Source organism: Aedes albopictus, chromosome 3 (genome assembly GCF_035046485.1).
Source record: "Aedes albopictus strain Foshan chromosome 3, AalbF5, whole genome shotgun sequence".
In the NCBI taxonomy this organism is placed as follows: domain Eukaryota; kingdom Metazoa; phylum Arthropoda; class Insecta; order Diptera; family Culicidae; genus Aedes; species Aedes albopictus.
This window is the reverse complement of record NC_085138.1, coordinates 93374329-93392779: the sequence shown is the minus strand read 5'-3', so window position 1 is coordinate 93392779 and position 18451 is coordinate 93374329. Positions and strand designations below refer to the sequence as shown.

Below are 18451 nucleotides of genomic sequence, written 5' to 3'. Positions count from 1 at the left end.
ATCGGTGTCGACGAACGGTGGGTTGAATTGGTCCCGTGTTTCATCTGCTCACGTGTAGATGGCGCGATAATCGATTTCTTTCTCATTCGTGCATTTCGGGTACTTTCGTTTCTCCGTGTGGATGCACGAACACACTGGCCCCTTCAGGAACGTTGTTTCTGACAGCCTTTCGACGACGATGACGATGACTCTCGACGATGAACTGTCATTCCTTCTGCTTGATCGATGAACTTCGTTGTTTTGATTTGTAGACGTCATTACGGGTTGGACGACAAATTTCTGCAAAACATTAGACCCGGTAGCGGGTTCAACTAAATTTAAACACTAAGGACAGGTGCTTACCTGGTTCCTGTTTATAACAGGCCTTGAATTATTTCATTTTAGGTACTCGCAGGCGGTTGATAACGTTGGAGAATTCTCGAGGTAGATGGAATGGTGTTATTGTGCATCCTGGTTTTGGCTCGGTTTCTGCGTTCGTTGGTCGAAGGATGATGCGATTGGCAGGAGGCACACTTTGTTTACAGGACGGAGGAAACGACCCGTTGGTGTTTGGAGCGTCACTACTCTGACAATGCCATCCGGACCGGGATGAGTTTGATGAATCCGTGCTGTGGGCCATTTCATCGGTGGGCTATTTTCGTCACAGAGAAGAACCAGCTGATTTTCTTCAATTTGGACCGGAGGAGAAAGCCATTTGGATCGTGGTTGCAAGGTGGAAAGATACTCCAAATGCCACCGTTTCCATAGTTGCTGAAACAGTTTTTGTACATGATGCCACTTGGTGAGCCGATTGGATGCAATTTCGGTACAGTTCACATCGGGGACTGATTTGAGTGCAGATCCGGTCAGAAAATGGCCAGGTGTCAACGGTTCGTAGTCCGTCGGATCGTCACTAAGGGCCACAAGTGGTCTCGAATTTAAACAGGCTTCAATTTGGCAGAGAAGAGTTTCCATATCGTCAAATGGTAGAGTGTTGGTTCCAAGGACTCGGACGAAATGCTTTTGGGCTGATTGAATAGCGGCCTCCCAGAGGCCACCGAAGTTCGATGCATGAGGCGGATTGAAGTGCCAGCGGATTTGATGAGCGTTGCACTCCTGGGCGACTGCCTTCCGGTATTCCTTGCTGTTTACCAATTGCTTGAGCTCATTTGCGGCCCCCACAAAGTTCCTCCCATTATCGCTGTATAGGTCAGCACATAATCCTCGGCGAGAAACGAAGCGGCGAAGGGATTGAATAAACTTAGCGGTGCTCAAGTCTGCCACTAATTCCAAGTGCACCGCTTTGGTGCAGAAGCAGATGAAGACAGCGACGTAGGCCTTTCCTGGTGCTGCCCGGCGGTGTGTTGGTTTGAGACGAATCGGTCCCCAATAGTCTACTCCTGTCACAGAGAAGGGGCGACTCGCTGTTATCCGTGGTGCTGGTAGTTCCGCCATGAATTGCTCCAGGCGCTTTGGACGGGCTTTAAAACAGACGATGCAGTTGTGGACCACACTTTTGGCCAGACTTCTGGCCCCTATGACCCAGTACCGCTGCCGCAGTATGCTTAGGAGAAGTTGAGGAGCTGCATGAAGATGACGTTCGTGGTAGTTGCGGATTAGGAGGAGCGAGAGTGGATGCGATCGTGGTAGAAGTATTTGGTGCTTGGTATCATATGGTTGGACGGCGTTTCCCAGTCTGCCTCCGATTCGAATTAGTTGCTCTGAAGAAACAAACGGGTGAAACCATTTCAGCCGGGACTTCGGCGAAACCGGCAGATTGTTCCACAGCTGCTTCCATTCTTGGCTGAATGCTTGTTGTTGAACTAAACGAATGATGCTATTTTCAGATTCCATCAGCTCATCAATGTTGAGAAGCGAGGTTTGTTGACGGGTAGTATTTCGGCAATTACGGAGGAATCGATGGCAATAAGCGATTACTCGAATGAGACGGGAATAATCTGAAAATTTGCCAACGACTTCCTCCACGAACGATGGATCGGCTGGAGATGACGGTGCCGCTGCTGCTAACCGACGTGCTTCTTCCATTGCCTCCAACGGTTGTTCGGATGCTGGGTGACTAATCGGCCAATGACACTGATGTTGTTTTAACCACTGCGGCCCATGCCACCACAGGTCGAAGTCGATGATGGTTCCGGCTGTCAATCCACGGGACAAGCAGTCGGCAGGGTTCTCGGTACCGGAGATGTGATGCCAGGAGCAGTTCGGAGTGGCAAGTTGGATTTTCGACGTGCGATTTGCCACAAAGGTGCCCCATGCAGAAGGCGATGCGTTGATCCAGCAAAGTGCTACGGTGCTGTCGAGCCAGAAGTAGCATTTGGCATCAAGTTGGAGAGATGATTTGACCTTTTCGTATAGTTCAGCAGCCAATAATGCGCCACATAGCTCGAGTCGTGGAATGCTAAGTTGTTTAAGGGGGGCTACTCGAGATTTGGCGGATAACAGGGACACCTTTACCACTCCAGCAGCGTTGGTTGATCGGATGTAGGCGCAGGTTCCGTAAGCTAACTGTGAAGCGTCGGCAAAGATGTGGATTTGAATGGTTTCCGCTTCTGGCAGAAGAATGCAACGGTTGATGCGTAGATTATTGAGATTGGGTAGTCCTGATTGGTAGTCGGCCCATTGATCCTGATACTCTTTCGGTAGTTCTCGATCCCAGGTCCATGTTGTCCCTTCTTCGTCCTTCAACGTCCACAACTTCTGCATGAACACCTTGGCTGTTGTCACCACTGGTCCCACTAAGCCAAGTGGGTCGTAGAGACGAGCGATAAGAGAGAGAGCGCGCCTTTTTGTGAGTGGCTGATGTGGTGGATTAGGAGGAACTTCTATTTTGTAACGAAGGCAATCCGTAGCTGGTTCCCAATAGAGTCCGAGCGTTTTTATGACCTGATCACGATCCAGCTCCACAGAGTTCTTTAGAGCTCGGTTTTCAGAGGGAATTCCGTCGAGTGCGGCTTCGTCGTTCGATGCCCATTTGCGTAGTTGAAATCCGCCCTTTGCCAGGAGTGCTTCTAGCTGGTTGCGGAGGACTATTGCTTCAGCTGTGTTTTTTCCGCCAGAAAACAGATCGTCCACGTAAAAATCCTTTTTAAGAACAGGTGCAGCTACTGGGTAGTTGGAACCTTCGTCGTCGGCCAGTTGAATCAGCACCCTAGTGGCAAGGAACGGTGCGCTAGAAGTTCCATAAGTTACGGTTTTCAACTCGTAGGTCTCCATTGGCTGATCCGGGGATGGCTTCCACACAATGAGCTGTACTGACGTGTCACGAGGATCAACGAGTATTTGACGATACATCATCTTCACGTCGGCAACAATCATGACCTGATGTTTTCGGGAGCGCATAATGATTGATCGGATGTCCTCTTGAACGGTTGGTCCCACCATGAGCGCGTCATTTAAGGATGGCCCTGAAGGAGTCTTACACGATGCGTCGAAGACAACTCTTAGCTTCGTAGTGGAGCTCTCCTCGCGAAGCACAGCGTGATGCGGAAGATAAAACCGCTTGGTGGTCGGTTCTTCGTATTCGTGTATGCGTTGCATGTGTCCAAGATCGTTGTACTCGTCGATGAACGCCTTGTATTGGTGGTGAAGATCGGGATTACGGACCAGACGAGTTTGTAGAAGATGGAACCGCCGAACAGCAGTTCGGCGATTGTCACTTAGTTGGTCAAGGATGCCTTCCTTGAACGGCAATCGAACTATGTACCTTCCCTCAGAGGTACGAGTTACGGTTCGACAGAAATGTTCTTCACAGGCTTGTTCTTCTACGGAATACGGTTTGTATGAGTCATCTTCCTCGATTTTCCAGAACTTTTCCATAAGCTGATGGATGTCAGCGACGGTGGCAATGTTGGCGACAACTGGCGGACTGGATGCGCTAACCGTGGACTTCCCTGACACGACCCAACCAAAAACCGAGTTTACCAGAACTGGAAGATGCTCGCCGAGGCGGATTCGACCCGGGACACGGAACAATTCAAAAAAGATTTCTGCGCCCAGAATGATGTCAACCGGGGTGGTTTTATCGAACGACGGATCAGCCAAGTTAATACCGGATGGAAATTCCCACGTCGAAGTATCGATTGACGTGGTAGGTAGGTCGACAGTGACTCTGGGAAGAACTAGCATTTCAACAGTGGTGGTGTAGTCGCCGACACGTGAACGGATGGTGGACGAAAACTTCTGTTTGGCTTGCGTTGACGATTGGCCGATTCCGCTGATTGGCAGATAGATTTTCTTCCGCTGGACCTTCATGCGCTGTGCAAAGCGTTCAGTTACAAAGCAACACTCACTTCCCGAGTCAAGCAGGGCGCGCCCAACGTGCTCAGCGCCGCTGTCGTCAACGAGGATAATCATGGCTGTAGCTAGAAGGACGAGTTTTTGTTGATGGCTGGCGGAAGAACAACTGATGGACTCAACTGTTGCAGAGGCAGAGTTAATCGGGGATTCAAGGCTTGGAGATGATTCGGTGGTTTTAGGATGCTGGTGATCCGCTGGTTTCGAAGTAGGCTGGTTGGTTGAGTTGTTCGAACACAGTAAGGTGTGATGCCGGCCCCGACACTTGCGGCAGTTCGTTGATGAAGAACAATCCCTTGACTGATGGCCCTTTCTCAAGCAGTTCCTACACAGCTGATGTCTACGGACCTCCTTTTCCTTGTCCTCGAGTGACAGCTTCGAAAAGGTTCCACACAAATACAGAGGATGATGTTCTGAACAGGCAAGACACTTTCGCAGATTAACCTGACTGGCTCCGTGACTCGAAACCGAACGCTGGGCTGGTCTTTTTATAGGGGTAGAGGACGGAGTATCGACGACCTTTACTTGCATGGACTGAAGCACGGTGACGCGCCGCTGGATGAATTCTGTTAAATCCTTGAATTTGACGGTCTGCTGCGACGTTGAGTGTTCCTCCCAGTCCCTACGGGTTGTTGAATCGAGCCGGGTGCTGAGCATGCGAACTAGCAAGATGTCCCAGTGTTCTGTTCGCTCCCCAAGTTTGTGTAGAATCTTCACATTAGCCTCGAAACGCTCCACCAAATTGTGAAGTTCTGTAGCCGATTCACGTTTTAGTGCCGAAAAGTCGAAGAGTGCATCAACATAGGTCTGCTTGAGTCTTGCTGGATTCTGGAAATGCTTTAGTAGCAGGTTCCAAGCCACGGAGTAGTTATCGGCGCTCAGCGGAATCGACTGGATGAGTTGAAGTGCCGAATGGGATAGTGACGACCGCAAATAATAAAATTTTTGAATATTGGAGAGACTGGTGGAAGAATGAACTAACGAGATGTACAAATCGTGGAACACCAGCCAATTTTCCAATTTTCCATCGAATAACGGAAGTTTGACGTCCGGCAATCGCACATGCGAAGCGGACATAGGGAAATGCGCCTCTGAATGAGTGGGAGACGTAGCGGATTGGTTTAACGGAGCTTTATTGTGGGCTAGTAGGAAGCCCTTTATCCGATAGTAGGACGATTCCAGCGTCGTCCGCTCTTTAATGTGGGCATCCAGGGAGTTTTCATCGAGCGACTCAAGTTCACTCTGTGCGATGCCGTAGTCCATCCACAGCCTGTTGAGACTCTCCAAGCGCACGGGTATCTCATCGGATTGCGTCTCTTCATCGAATTCGTCGACGAAGGTCATGATGAGGCTCAAAGAAGCTGTCAAGCTCTTAAGCCGCATCTTGAGCGTCTTGATACGGCGTTCGGTGGACATCACAGCAACTGACGAGATTCTGGGAACGAATGGACAAGCGTAGCACACACGAGTGGGGAAATAGGGAGTTTGGAGTACTAATTACCTGCTAGAGGCAATGTGATTGCCTTGAAAATTCAATTACAGCTGGGTCGTCGTCGCACGGCGGACGATTCTCGAAGAAACTATGGCGGCGGTTGTCGATCGTTCTAGAACCTTCCAGATGGTACTATAGCGGATGATGGCGACTCGTGGCCACAGGACTGCCGGACTTACGGAGTTTCGACGTAATCCGGCTCGAAGGACCAGATGTCAAGTAGCGCAGCGAGCAGCGGGACGAGAGAGATGGCCAGTCGAGGCGGTTCCAGGATCTTCAGCGGTAAGTTTCAACGGTAAGTATCACCACTAACTTTTCTTCTTTCCAGGTTCTTCTTCCAGCACAATAGGTACGCTCCACAGGTAAGTAATCACACGCGTTAACTTTTATTTAGACGATTTAATTTCTCACTACTAACTTAATTTATTTCAACTTAAATTTAACTTCATGCAAATTCACTATTAATTTCTTCAGTTTGTTGACACTCGATGACGTCTGGATGAATCTTGCAGCAAAAAAGAGGATGACACATGTCACCGATTTCCCTTAAATAGCAAGGTGCCCGGAAGAAGGTGTGCAGCCATGCTATTTCTCCTTTTCTCCTTTTTTGGGCCATTATCGGTGTCGACGAACGGTGGGTTGAATTGGTCCCGTGTTTCATCTGCTCACGTGTAGATGGCGCGATAATCGATTTCTTTCTCATTCGTGCATTTCGGGTACTTTCGTTTCTCCGTGTGGATGCACGAACACATTTTTTTTTTATGTTGATTTTACATGTTGTTTTTTAAATTTATACTGACTTAATACTAGGTTAGTTTTGGGAGCCGAAGTACTCGCGGCTGTTTCGAGGTTAGGGATAACAAATATATAAAGTTGGAAAGGAGGGAATTAAGGGACTTATACTAAATTACTTGCTATCTTATACTAAAAACCTTGATGGGACCGACTGTCCTGATCTGTAACGGGATTAAACAGAAAGGGCTTTATCGGAAGACAACGACAAGAAGAGGACAAACGGAAAGGGGGGCAACGAAAGACAGGGAGCGAACAACAAAACCAAATTTCGGACAACGAAAACAAGGAACGTACGAGATCAAATTCTGACATCAACACGTTTCAAAAACTGGTAAATAAGATCCATGTACTCCAAATCAAGGCCTGCCAACACTTCTCTAACGGGTTTCTGTTGTTTTCCTCGGACCCGGAGAGTTTCATACAGCTCAGATCTGACTTCACGATGCTCATCGCATCCCCACACGACATGTTCGATATCCTGGTAAGCCACGCCGCAGACACAGAGATTGCTTTCCGAGAGCCCAATACGGAAGGTATGTGCGTTTAACAAATAGTGGTTGGACATCAGCCGACACATTACACGAATGAAATCGCGGCCTAAATCCAACCCTTTGAACCATGGCTTCTTCGATACCTGCGGAATGATGGAGTGCAACCATCTACCCATCTCTCCATCTCTCCATTTGTGTTGCCAGCTGATCAAGGTCTCCTGACGGGCTAATGCAAAAAATTCGTCGAAGGCAATTTGACGCTCGTAAATATCGCCTTCGCTAGCGCCCACCTTAGCCAGAGAGTCCGCTTTCTCATTACCCGGAATTGAGCAATGTGAAGGGACCCAAGCTATGGTGATGGTGTATGAGCGTTTGGACAAAGCACTCAAGACTTGGCGAATTCCATTCAGGAAGTACGCTGAGTGCTTCATCAGTTTCATTGACCGAACAGCCTCCAGAGAACTTAGACTGTCGGTAAAAATGAAGTAGTGCTCAGGTGGGAGAGTGCGAATGTACTCTAAGGTGTAGTATATAGCCGCTAGCTCAGCAATGTATACCGAGCATGGCTTTTGAAGCATGAAGGTGGCGCTATGAAATTCGTTGTAGACACCGAAACCAGTCGAATCATCGGTTTTCGAACCATCTGTGAAGAACTGTCTGTCCCCGCTAACATGCCCGAACTTACTTGCAAAAATTTGTGGAATACACACGGAACGAAAAGATTCTGGTATTCCGGTGATCTCATCCTTCATGGACAGATCAAAATCCACAGAGGAACTGTCGAAGTCTGAGAGACTACACTTTTCTCGATCGATTGATAAAAAATATCCGATTTATAGCTCATGAATTATCATTTTCGGTGGTCCTGATAAGAATCGTTTGGTTATGAATCCACCATGCCAAGCAATGCGTGTTGGTTTTCTCCGCGCTTAATGCTGGGCCACCGAAAACTGACCTGCTGCTTACTGCCGTGGATAAAATTAGTAGTTGACTTCACTCTTGCTGACAAACGGAGCTGTCTTCCACTTTTCGGTTACAACACTATTCTCGATCGATGGAGGTATACTTATTCTTAACTCTTTAGGAAAGACTTTCTGTGGTCCTGAAAAGGACCGTTGGAATAATGAACAATGTTGTTGAATTCATCATGCCACGCAATGCGTGTTGGTTTTCTCCGCGCTCAATGCTAGGTGCCTCCGAAATCTGGTCCGCCGCTTGCTGCTGTGCTCAGTGGATGAGATTCCTGGTACTAACAGCCGAGAGTCGACGCAGTTCATGTGCAGCTGCCACCTGTGGAAGTGACATCCACCTCCATCCTCCTTGATTGATCTAACGAAACTGACGTAAGAAAACAGAGGATAAAGCTTTAATACCCCTAGATTAGCAGATGAAGCTCCTCCCATTTGGCTGGCTTCCAGTTTATTTCGTTTGCATGCCCCGCCTGCACGCACCCAGACGCACCAAACGATTAATCAACCCAGAAATGAGTAAATTTTCTTTGAACGGATGAAGTTACCAAAATATTAATTCGAAACATGTTAGAATTAAACAATGTTTCACTCAAAATGGTCTTAATAGGAAAATGCGTTACTAAATTCCAGATGGAATCATCAGTGACCGGCTTCGTAACTGTTGCTGAGCCATGAAGCATTCAATCTTTCACTTTTTGGTTGCACCACAGTTTTCTCGATCGATGGAGGAAAATTATCCGAATCATAACTATTATGGAAATAGTTTCGATGGTCCTGAAAAGGACCGGGACGTATGATGGGCAAATAATTTGCATTATTTCACTCCGCCACGCAATGCTTATGGGATTTATCTGCGCTGAATGCTGGACGCCGTCGCGAATTTGCCCACCGCTTGCTGCCGTAGATGAGATGAGATTTATGACCGGCTTCACCGTAGCTGAACAACCACCAAGCATACAATTTATCACTATTAGCTTTCACTACCACTTTCCTCGATCGATGGAGGAAATTTATCTAATTAACTCTCTAGGAATCATTTTCGATGGTCCTGAAAAGAACCGTTTGAATAATGGACGATTTTAGGAAGGAAATGAAATGAATTCATCATGCCACGCGCGGTTTTCTCCGCGCTGAATGCTGGATGCCGTCGAAAACTGGCCCGCCGCTTGTTGCCCTGGATGCGATTCCTGGTGCTATCGATAGTCGAGCGTCGTCGCTGGGTTGATGTGCCGCTGCTCAGCTGGAGGTGACATTCACCTTTGTTGGTTGTTCCAACGAAATCAACGAACTGCGAACTGCTCTCTCCTCGACGGTGGTCGAAATGGAACTGACAAACAGCTCTCGCATGATCGCATTCCTTCCTGCGTCGTAGCTCCACCGCACCGCACGATGTGCACCAATCAGAGAGCGTTGGTAGACTGAACGAGAAAATTTGTCCGCTACCCATATTTATAGATTTCAGCGATTTCAATGTCTGACTTTAAAACAACTTTTCAACTATTTATCAATGATTTTTAGGTTCACCAAATATTACAAATTGAACGTGGGAGTTTCATCTCTCGGATAACGGGATTTGTTTATCATTTCGTTCAGTGGGAAAGATACTGTGACCGTTTAAAATCTTTCACTCAAACGTAACGCTCTTGGGTTCATAAATTTTGAAATGACACCGGGTATAGAAAACAGAGACGTAGTCCTACGTCAAAATATCAGTGTCTCTCACTGATTCTCTCGGAACTCAACAACACTGCCTGCAACATCATGCAGATTGTGGCTTTCTATGCTTTGGTCTAAATGAGTTGCACTAGAAGCACACGAAACTTCCATCTGGTCAGTTGAGTTGCATTTAAACTCCGAAATCCGTAAAGTTGCGGCTTTGTTTCAAAGAAATCACAAATTACCACGTGTTTGACATCGATCTGTGGAGGCGGAGCTTACATATTGTTCGCAAGTGAAAATACAGTCAGCTTACATTAAATGTGTTATGTAACATGCCTGAAACATCTAACTCTGGTTTGTTTGTTCAGATCAGGTTCCATATGCGTTACAGAAAACTTGAACGTCTTTTCATTTTGACAGTTCTCTAACTTGTGACAAAGAAGGTGCAATAAAGTAACAAGTAACTTCAGTAGCTTTTATGGTGTGTTGAGCATCGATTCTCTCACAGAGCTTTTGGTGTAGTATGTAAGGTGAGTAGATAATACTCCTGGTGTCCATGGTTCGAGTCTGGACAAAATCTTTTCCCAACTTGTTTATCATTCCTCCTCGTTTATGTTGCATAAGAATTCAGAATCTGCGCTTTTTGGGGTTTCAAAGAAGAAGCAATTGTGTTCTGTCGTCCGTAATACGGACAGTGAATAAATTGCACTAAGGTTGCTGTTACTGGATTAGCAACAAGTCGTATTGCTTGGGTCTATCCACCGTGATACGGCTGTCACCTTAGGTATAACTTATGGTGGAGGCCAGAATAGACGCTGTTTGAGCCGCACCTCCTTGGCAAACAGATGCTCAGGACGTACGAAGGAAAGACAACAGTGCCCAGGCTGCACAGAAAAAAAAAATTGAACCTTATTCTGGTTTAGTAGTTGTCCGATCTTCCGAAAGACACTTCAGTTCGACAGTCAAATTCCTTTTTATTTCGCACAATGTCTGTCACTCGGTGTTCCACCCGTCGTCGTATTGTTATGGTTATGTTTACGACAACTCATCATCTGGCAGGCGCACTGGTGGTGGTCGGTGCCAAGCCAACCATTATTTTTTTCATTACCCTGTCCCGCCAACATCACAATCGTCATAACCTTCCCTCCGAATTCCACAGTGTGGACCCCACTCTACCTTCCCTCCGACGCACCACAGTCCGAGTGGTGATAATCCCTGTTTGAATGACCACGGTCGTCTGTCCACCCGCACCGAAATGTTCCATGTAATATACCCCACAGCAGTGGGAAGGTACAGAACGCAATTCACTTGCGCGACGCCATCGCGGTCGGTCTCCGAAGGTGTCATGAATTTTTATTATTTTTATTTGACTGTTTTCGCTAAATGTGAATTGCTTTCACCATCGAGCACGTGACCAATTTTATTCCCATCGGCGGTTGGTACGTTCGGAATCGATAATGATGCCGTTTTGGAGCGAGCTCATACCGGGAAAAGTGTCCGTGTTGGGAGTGAAATTTAAATAGCAGTTCCAATAAAAAAATGCTTTTTTACCAAATTGTTTGATACCTTGAATAGGTCATTCACAGCAAAGTTCTGTATTTGCGAATCCACGCACTTGCGGGTATAAATAAATGCGTCATTAGGTCACATACTGATTAGGTTACTAATGTGACTCTCAGTAACTGGAAGGTGGCTCCCAAGAAGAAATAAATTTTCGCTATAACATTTTGGTCTTCCATGTTCCTAGAAGATGCCACACGCAGAGAACAGCCCGCCACGTGCTCCCTGGCTGATGTAGTTCATCACAAAGTAACTTAATGCAACACTACAAATCACACCCTGTACAACAAGGATTAGTATGGAGTGGTTCAGCATGACCATTTGTTTGAATTTATACACCTTCTTTTGCCAACCGAATCAGTAGCGCACACCAACTTTTCAGGAATGCGGTCCGGCATTCTGGCAACATATCCTGCCCACCATATCCGGCATTGGCCACCTTCTGGTTGCTGGGTTCGTCGGTAGAGTGCAGCGGGCTCGTGGTTCATCCTTCTCTCTCTCTGCCACATACCGTTCGTCTGCATACCACCGAAGATCGTCTTTAGCACGCGTTGCTCGAAAACACCGAGTGCTTGCAGGTCCTCTTCAAGCATGACCCACACAGTTTAAGATTGGTACATCGAGTGACCTACATCGCTTTCAACTTTGCTTACACGCTTATCTGAAACTACCCATCGGTTGGGTCAATGCTACCCGGATTTTCATGTTATTAGCAGTTGTCAGAATCCGGGTAACCGATCTCACATAGAAAGAGTAAGCTTTACTCTGATTCTGGGTAAACGAGTCTATGTGAAATTTTCGAAACACAAATTATCATGTTACTGTTATCCCATCTGGGTTCATGGGACGTGGCAAAATTTCCACATTGCCCACGGCATCGAATCTGAAAAAAAAAAAACAATGTGGGAGATCTTCTGGAAGTTTTTGATGGCAAAATCTACCACCGCTGGTAAGTATTTCATATTGTTCATGATCTTGATGTCATATTGTTTTATTATCCTAAATCTGTTCAGGCACTCACTGACGGCTGCAACAACGTTGACCAAGTAGCCCGATGCAGACGGATCAAACACTTGATGCTTTCTTGGTTGTTTCTCTTCTGCAATGGCCACAGGTATGTTTTCCTTTGCTCATCATTCAATCAATTCAGGTAATTGCTAATTATATTTTTATATAATTGTAGGGTATGGCCAGCTTAGGAGAAACCTACATGAAGATCCTACATTTACATGTGTCACTTACAAATCGAGAGCATCTTCATCAACGAGTTCATCATCAAAAGAGCCGTTCTTGCAAAGAATTCTTTCATAGATATTCCTATTTTATAGTTGATAGAAGAAATGAGACAAATAAATCTTATGTGTATTACTTACCTTGTTATTTTTTGTTCGACAAAACAAAAATGTTGGGCGGAATTCGTATACTGTCTGCTAACCCATTTATATAAAAATGGGTAAAGGTTACCCTGATTAGGAACGTCAAAATCAGGGTATCCTTTACCCAGATTTTGCAACTAACATCGGTTACCCAGATTTGAGTAAAGGTACCTTTACCCACTTTACAGTAACTGCAGTTTTGCTCAATCTGGGTCACACAGGTTGTCAGCAGTATGGAGCTTTCTTACAACTTTGCGAGCAAGAAATTCATGTTGTAAAATCGAATGAAATGAAATGAAACATCAAACATTCTAATATTTCCCGTAGAGGACTAGCGTTTTTTAAATGGTGCATTTGATGCAGGGATGTCTTTTTTGACCGCGGTTTCTTCTAGAGCTTGTAGTAAGCACGGCTTCTATTTATGATGTGCCCTAAAATTTCACGACTTACATTGTTGTCAGTCATCAGAATGGATCCGAGACAGACGGATCCGGTCGTTTTCATTTTTGCCTAATTTGTTTTTGACGCATTCATCAGATGGGAATTCGAATTAGTTATAAGTGGGAATGTTTGGTTTGTGTGACTTACAATACTTGTGTCGTTATTTGTCTAATGTTTTGTCTAAATCCAACTGTCGGGTATGTTGAATTTTGGTACATGCTGTGAATTTAAATTGTGTTCCATTATAAAATAGTTCACATTAATCTACTATTGAATCTTACACTTTGAAATCTTTAGCTTTTTTCACCGCACAACTAGTAACACTGGCAATGGCGCAATTTTTTCCCTATTTTTCAGTCCCTCTTTTCTTAACTTGTGGAATGGTTAACATGTCCTATTGGAGAAATTGAGTCCCTCTCTTCTATACTGGTTCTAGTAGTTTTGTTGCGCTCATCTGTACTTTTGATGTCGTGCAACACTGCTGCGTATGTCGCACTGAGTCTATCTATATCTGTACGTCTATTGACTGTGTGGTTTGTGTTTGTGATGTGACACATCTCTAAAAACGGTAGTGTGGAATGTCTGTAGCTATGGTCTATAATTTGTGTTTGTTCTAGATTTACTCTGTGGTCTGTCTCTACGCAATGCTGTATTAGCGCTGTTGTCGTTTCTATCAGCGATGTCTTGGCTATTTCTGTGTTAGTATACAAAACATCAGACAAATAACGACACAAGTATTGTAAGTCACACAAACCAAACATTCCCACTTATAACTAATTCGAACAAATAATAAATATAAATTTTAGTACCCCCTGAGGAAGACGCCCACCAAGCGTCGAAACGTTGGGATAACAACAAACGTCGTTAGCTTATTAAAGACTGCGTAGCCGGAAATACTCTAAATTAACCCTACAGTCGTTCAATTACCAGTTCTTGAGTTGTTTGATAGCATCTTTAAGACCTCTCTGCTTTCACTTTTCGATCACCTCACGCGTCAGGAATCCATTGCGGGATGTACTGAGCTTCTGATATTTTGAAACTCAAAATCAATTCCAAAGAGGTTTTTTTAAATCACCTTTTGACAGCTGGGCAACTGCTTGACAGCTCCGCCCAGTACAAAATGCGACGATTGGAAATTCGACAAATCGTTCCCATACGATCTACTAATTGATTTTTGTTCCCGTGCGCCAAAATTAATAAAAAAAAAATGGATATCAGCTCAGTTTGGCATGGAGATTCAATATGGGTTTATCTCAACATTGCTAAAGACTCCAATTGGAGAATTTTCCGTCTGCTATCTTGGAGAATTGTGTAGAAATTCTTAGAAAAATATTTATTTATAGCCTCTGGAGCAATTAATGGATTACCAATTTCAAACATTTTCAGACGAATGCATCGAAGAACTGTGGGTGGAATCCTTGATGAAATGGGAAAATACAGAAATTTCTCTAGTTATACTTAAAAAACACGGAAAGATTCTTGAAGGCTTAGGGAAACAGGAGATTGTGAGCGGAAGAAACCATTAGGTATATTTTTGAAAACCTTTCTAAAGCTGTTTTTTTCCAAAATGTCTTTGAGAAATTTTCAAAGAACACTTTCAATTTTTCTTCATTTTACTTCAATGATCACCCTGTAAATTTTCTCAGAGATTCATGCAGAAATTTCTTCAAATATACTCTTGAAAATAGTTTAGGAATATCTTCAAGAATTTTTCTAATAAATCGATCCAAATATCCTCCAAGAACTGCCAACAATTTTTAGAATGATAACTATGTGGTTGTATAATTGTAGGAATAGCCAAGTAATAACGACAAGGATTCAACGAGGAGGACTGCAAAACGGTGAGTTGATCGACAAGAAGTGTTCAACATAACTCTGGTCCCTACATCAAGCTTCCGCGGGTTAGTTTATGACCAATTCCACCAGCTAAGAGTTGTGTGCTTAGCTAATAGTGCAGCATGGGCACTGTTGCCCTTCTGACCTCAGCTAGATTGCGGGGGTACGTTCCGAGTATCTGCCCAAGCAACACACATGTTATATAAAAGTTACGGCCTCGCAAGTTTTGGTTGTATAGAAGTTTATACTACGTTATTTAAACACAATGTTTAAATTACGTCAAATAAACTTATATACAACCAAAACTTGCGCTGTCGTAACTCTATTATAACATGTGTGTTGCTTGGGTGTTCACCAAGACTGTTCCCAAAACCCCAAAATTAATGTTACAGAACTACTAAAATTCATATTCTTTAGACTTTCGTCAAGAAATGTCATTACAGCATTGTTCCGATTTTATCACGCCTCTTTTCAAAAATACTTTTAAATATTCTGCAAAATCTATAAGCATTTTCAATATTTTTAAGGTTGTAAAACGCGCTTTCAACATTCGTCTTGAAGAAGAGGGGAAACACTTGCTCTCAAATGTAACAGCAAATAAATGAAAAATGAAGCACTGACGCGTGGAGGGCGTGATAAAATCGGAACAATACTGTATTTTCTTAAGGTTCTTAAAAAATCGTTCAAGGATAGCAGAAGCTTCTTTAAATATTCCTCCTGAAATTCCTCCGAAAGTTCCTTTTGCATTCCGTAACATTGCATTCGAAGATTTCTCCCTGAATTCTATGGAAGTATCTTCTTGGAATTCTTTAAAGTTTTTTCTCCAAGTATTCCCACAGAATTTCTTGAAATTTCTCCAGAAATTCGTTCAAGAACTGCAGCAAATATTTCAAGAAAGATTTCTGGAGCAATTTCTTCGGCAGTTCCTCCAAAAATTCTTTCAATTATCGATTCAGCAGCTCTTTGCAGGGTTCTGTCACATTCGCCCGAAAACCATTCGCCCGAATTCCAAATGCCCGAATGACAAACGCCCGAATGTAACAAACGCCCGAAAGTCATCCGCTCGAATAGACCATTCGCCCGAAAAGACCATTCGCCCGAAATACCATTCGCCCGAAAATACCATTCATCCGAAAACCATAATAATCATAATAATACTTTTCTGAAATCAATTAAGGCGTCGTCCACGCGTATTGCTTTCTTTGAACATAGTCTGATATAAGACTTATACTGTTATAAACATTTTCAGCAATATAGCTGTGGAAACATTTATTGGAATTGTCCCTTCTTTTGTTAATAGGCTTTTCTTTCTAGTTCTATCTTCAAGGAAATTAAATTCAATTTGATGTCATTTTTGCCAGAAATTCTCCCTTCTTTCAATCGTGGGCTGTTCTTTTAAGTTGTTATTTTATGGGGAACCTTGACGTTTTATTTTTCACAACTTCTGGATTCAAAACATTCAAAAAGAACAGCTTATTCAAATAAGAATGCTGCATTCTCGCCATTTTGATGCTTTTTTCTGCATCCGTTAGCTCACACGTTTTAATTTTTATGAACTATTGTTCGTTTTAACGAAACGTAGTTATTCCGAGTAGATCAGTTGTGAACACTATTAACTTAAAAGTACTGACTACTCTGCGCTGAACTTTTGCGTTATCCTCTCGATCAACCATGCTATAACAATTATTGACCTATTATGTAATATTTTCACAAGAAATTAGGCCTTCTTCAAAACATAGACTGTTCTTCCAAACTAAGCTAATACGATCATTATTGGCACTAATCCAGCTGTTCTTGCGATTGGTCGGATACTAAGTACACCATGCGCCTGTTCTTAAACTTTCATCATGACAAACCAGAAAAATACTTGTTCAAAGAAATTGCATGGAATTGGCGGATGACTTTCGGGCGAATGGTCTTTCGGGCGAATGGTCATTCGGGTGAATGGTCTTTTCGGGCGAATGGTCTTTTCGGGCGAATGGAATTCGGGCGTTTGTGATTCGGGCGAATGGTTTTCGGGCGAATGTGACAGAATCCTTTGCAGAGCCCCAGGAATTTATACAAGGATTCCTTCAAGATATGCTTCAATATACATATAAAAATAACAGAAAAACAATTAAAAAAGTTTTTCAGGTAATTTTTAAAGTTTCTTCTAAATTTCCTGAATGATAGCTCCAGGAATTTCTTGAAATGTTTTCCAGGATTTCAAAGCTAATTTATGCCTGGATATTCTTACCGAATCGATAAAAGAAGTCTTCAAGATCCCTTCCAGAATTACACCAGGAAATAATTTGAGAAGCTCCTCCTAGGAATCGTCCAAACAATAATCGAAAAACGCTTCCAAAGATTTTCCCAGGATTTCTTTCAGGGACGTTTCTTCCAGGATTCCTGCAGGCATTCCTCTAAGAATCTTCTCCGAGAAATTCTTTCAGGTTTCCCTTAAGAATTTCTCTAAAATATTCTAAATGTTTGATTTTTTTTTAATCTCTGGATATTTTTCCCGTCATTTTTTCTCAATATTCCAACGGAAAATCATGCCAGCATCACTCGAGATATTCTGCAGAAATTACAGGTTTTTTGCAGCCTTTGCTTTTAGAGAGAAACCTTGGAAAAATTTACCGAAGAGAATTAGGCAAGGAACGCTTAAAATAGTTTTCAAAGATCCTGAAAAAAAAATACTTTAAAAGAATCCTTTTAGGTTCACTTGAAGGAAAGATTGAACAATTCTTAGGAGGAACTCATGAAGAATTTTCCCAGGGATTTGTTAACTTGGAACTTGGAAACTTGGACGAAATACTTGAATAAATTGCTGAAGGAATCCGAGAAAGATGCAACTCTTGAGAGCATTTCATGAACATTTTAAAACTCGTTTCAAGAAGGAATTTTAAACGGATTTACTCAGAAAAGCCTCGAGAAGAGAGAATTCTAAAAGGATTTTCTGAACAAACTTATGGAGAAATCCTTCAAGACAGTGTTGGTAAAAACTCAAAATCTCAAAACTCATGGTTGAGTTTTTTCACGCGACTCGCCAAACTCACTGCAGTAAAAATCAAGCATGATTTGACTCATGATTTTACTCATTGCTTTATTTCTCGGTTTGCTTATTATTTGCAACGAAGTGTTGACGGTTGTATGACAGAAAGAGACCATATCTTGCATGTTAAAACATTAAATGTCGTTTAAATTGATTTGGATTCGTTTTACAAGCGAACGAGTTTTCGGCGCTTGACTCGCGAGAGCGAGATTTTGCATGAAAATCTCGCGCGTGAGAAAATGATTCAGAATCGCGCGCGAGTTTGCTCACGCAGGAGCGGTTCATGAGTGAGACTTGAGTGTGATTTTACCAACACTGCTTCAAGGTATTACTGGAGGAACTCTTGAGGGCATCCTTGGTGGAATCCTCCAAAGAATTTCAAGGGAAAGGAGTAGTTTGAAGAAGTTGCAGGAAAAATCTTTGAAGGAATTTCTGAACTCCTGGAAGAATTTATGACAGAATTCCTGAAGATATCTTTAATTTTGGAGGTACGCGTGAAGGAA

General features: G+C 43.6%; 1 protein-coding gene across 1 annotated transcript; it reads right to left on the bottom strand.

The window, feature by feature from the left end:
- Window positions 1-438: 438 nt before the first annotated feature.
- LOC134290281 (uncharacterized) lies at window positions 439-5709 on the bottom strand. The gene has a single exon (XM_062857381.1). The coding sequence runs from the start codon at window positions 5707-5709 to the stop codon at window positions 439-441; it is 5271 nt and encodes a 1756-aa protein (XP_062713365.1).
- Window positions 5710-18451: the final 12742 nt, after the last annotated feature.

Coding starts and splice junctions, on each gene's coding strand:
- LOC134290281 (XM_062857381.1), bottom strand. CDS start 5,709: ATGTCCACCGAACGCCGTATCAAGACGCTCAAGATGCGGCTTAAGAGC.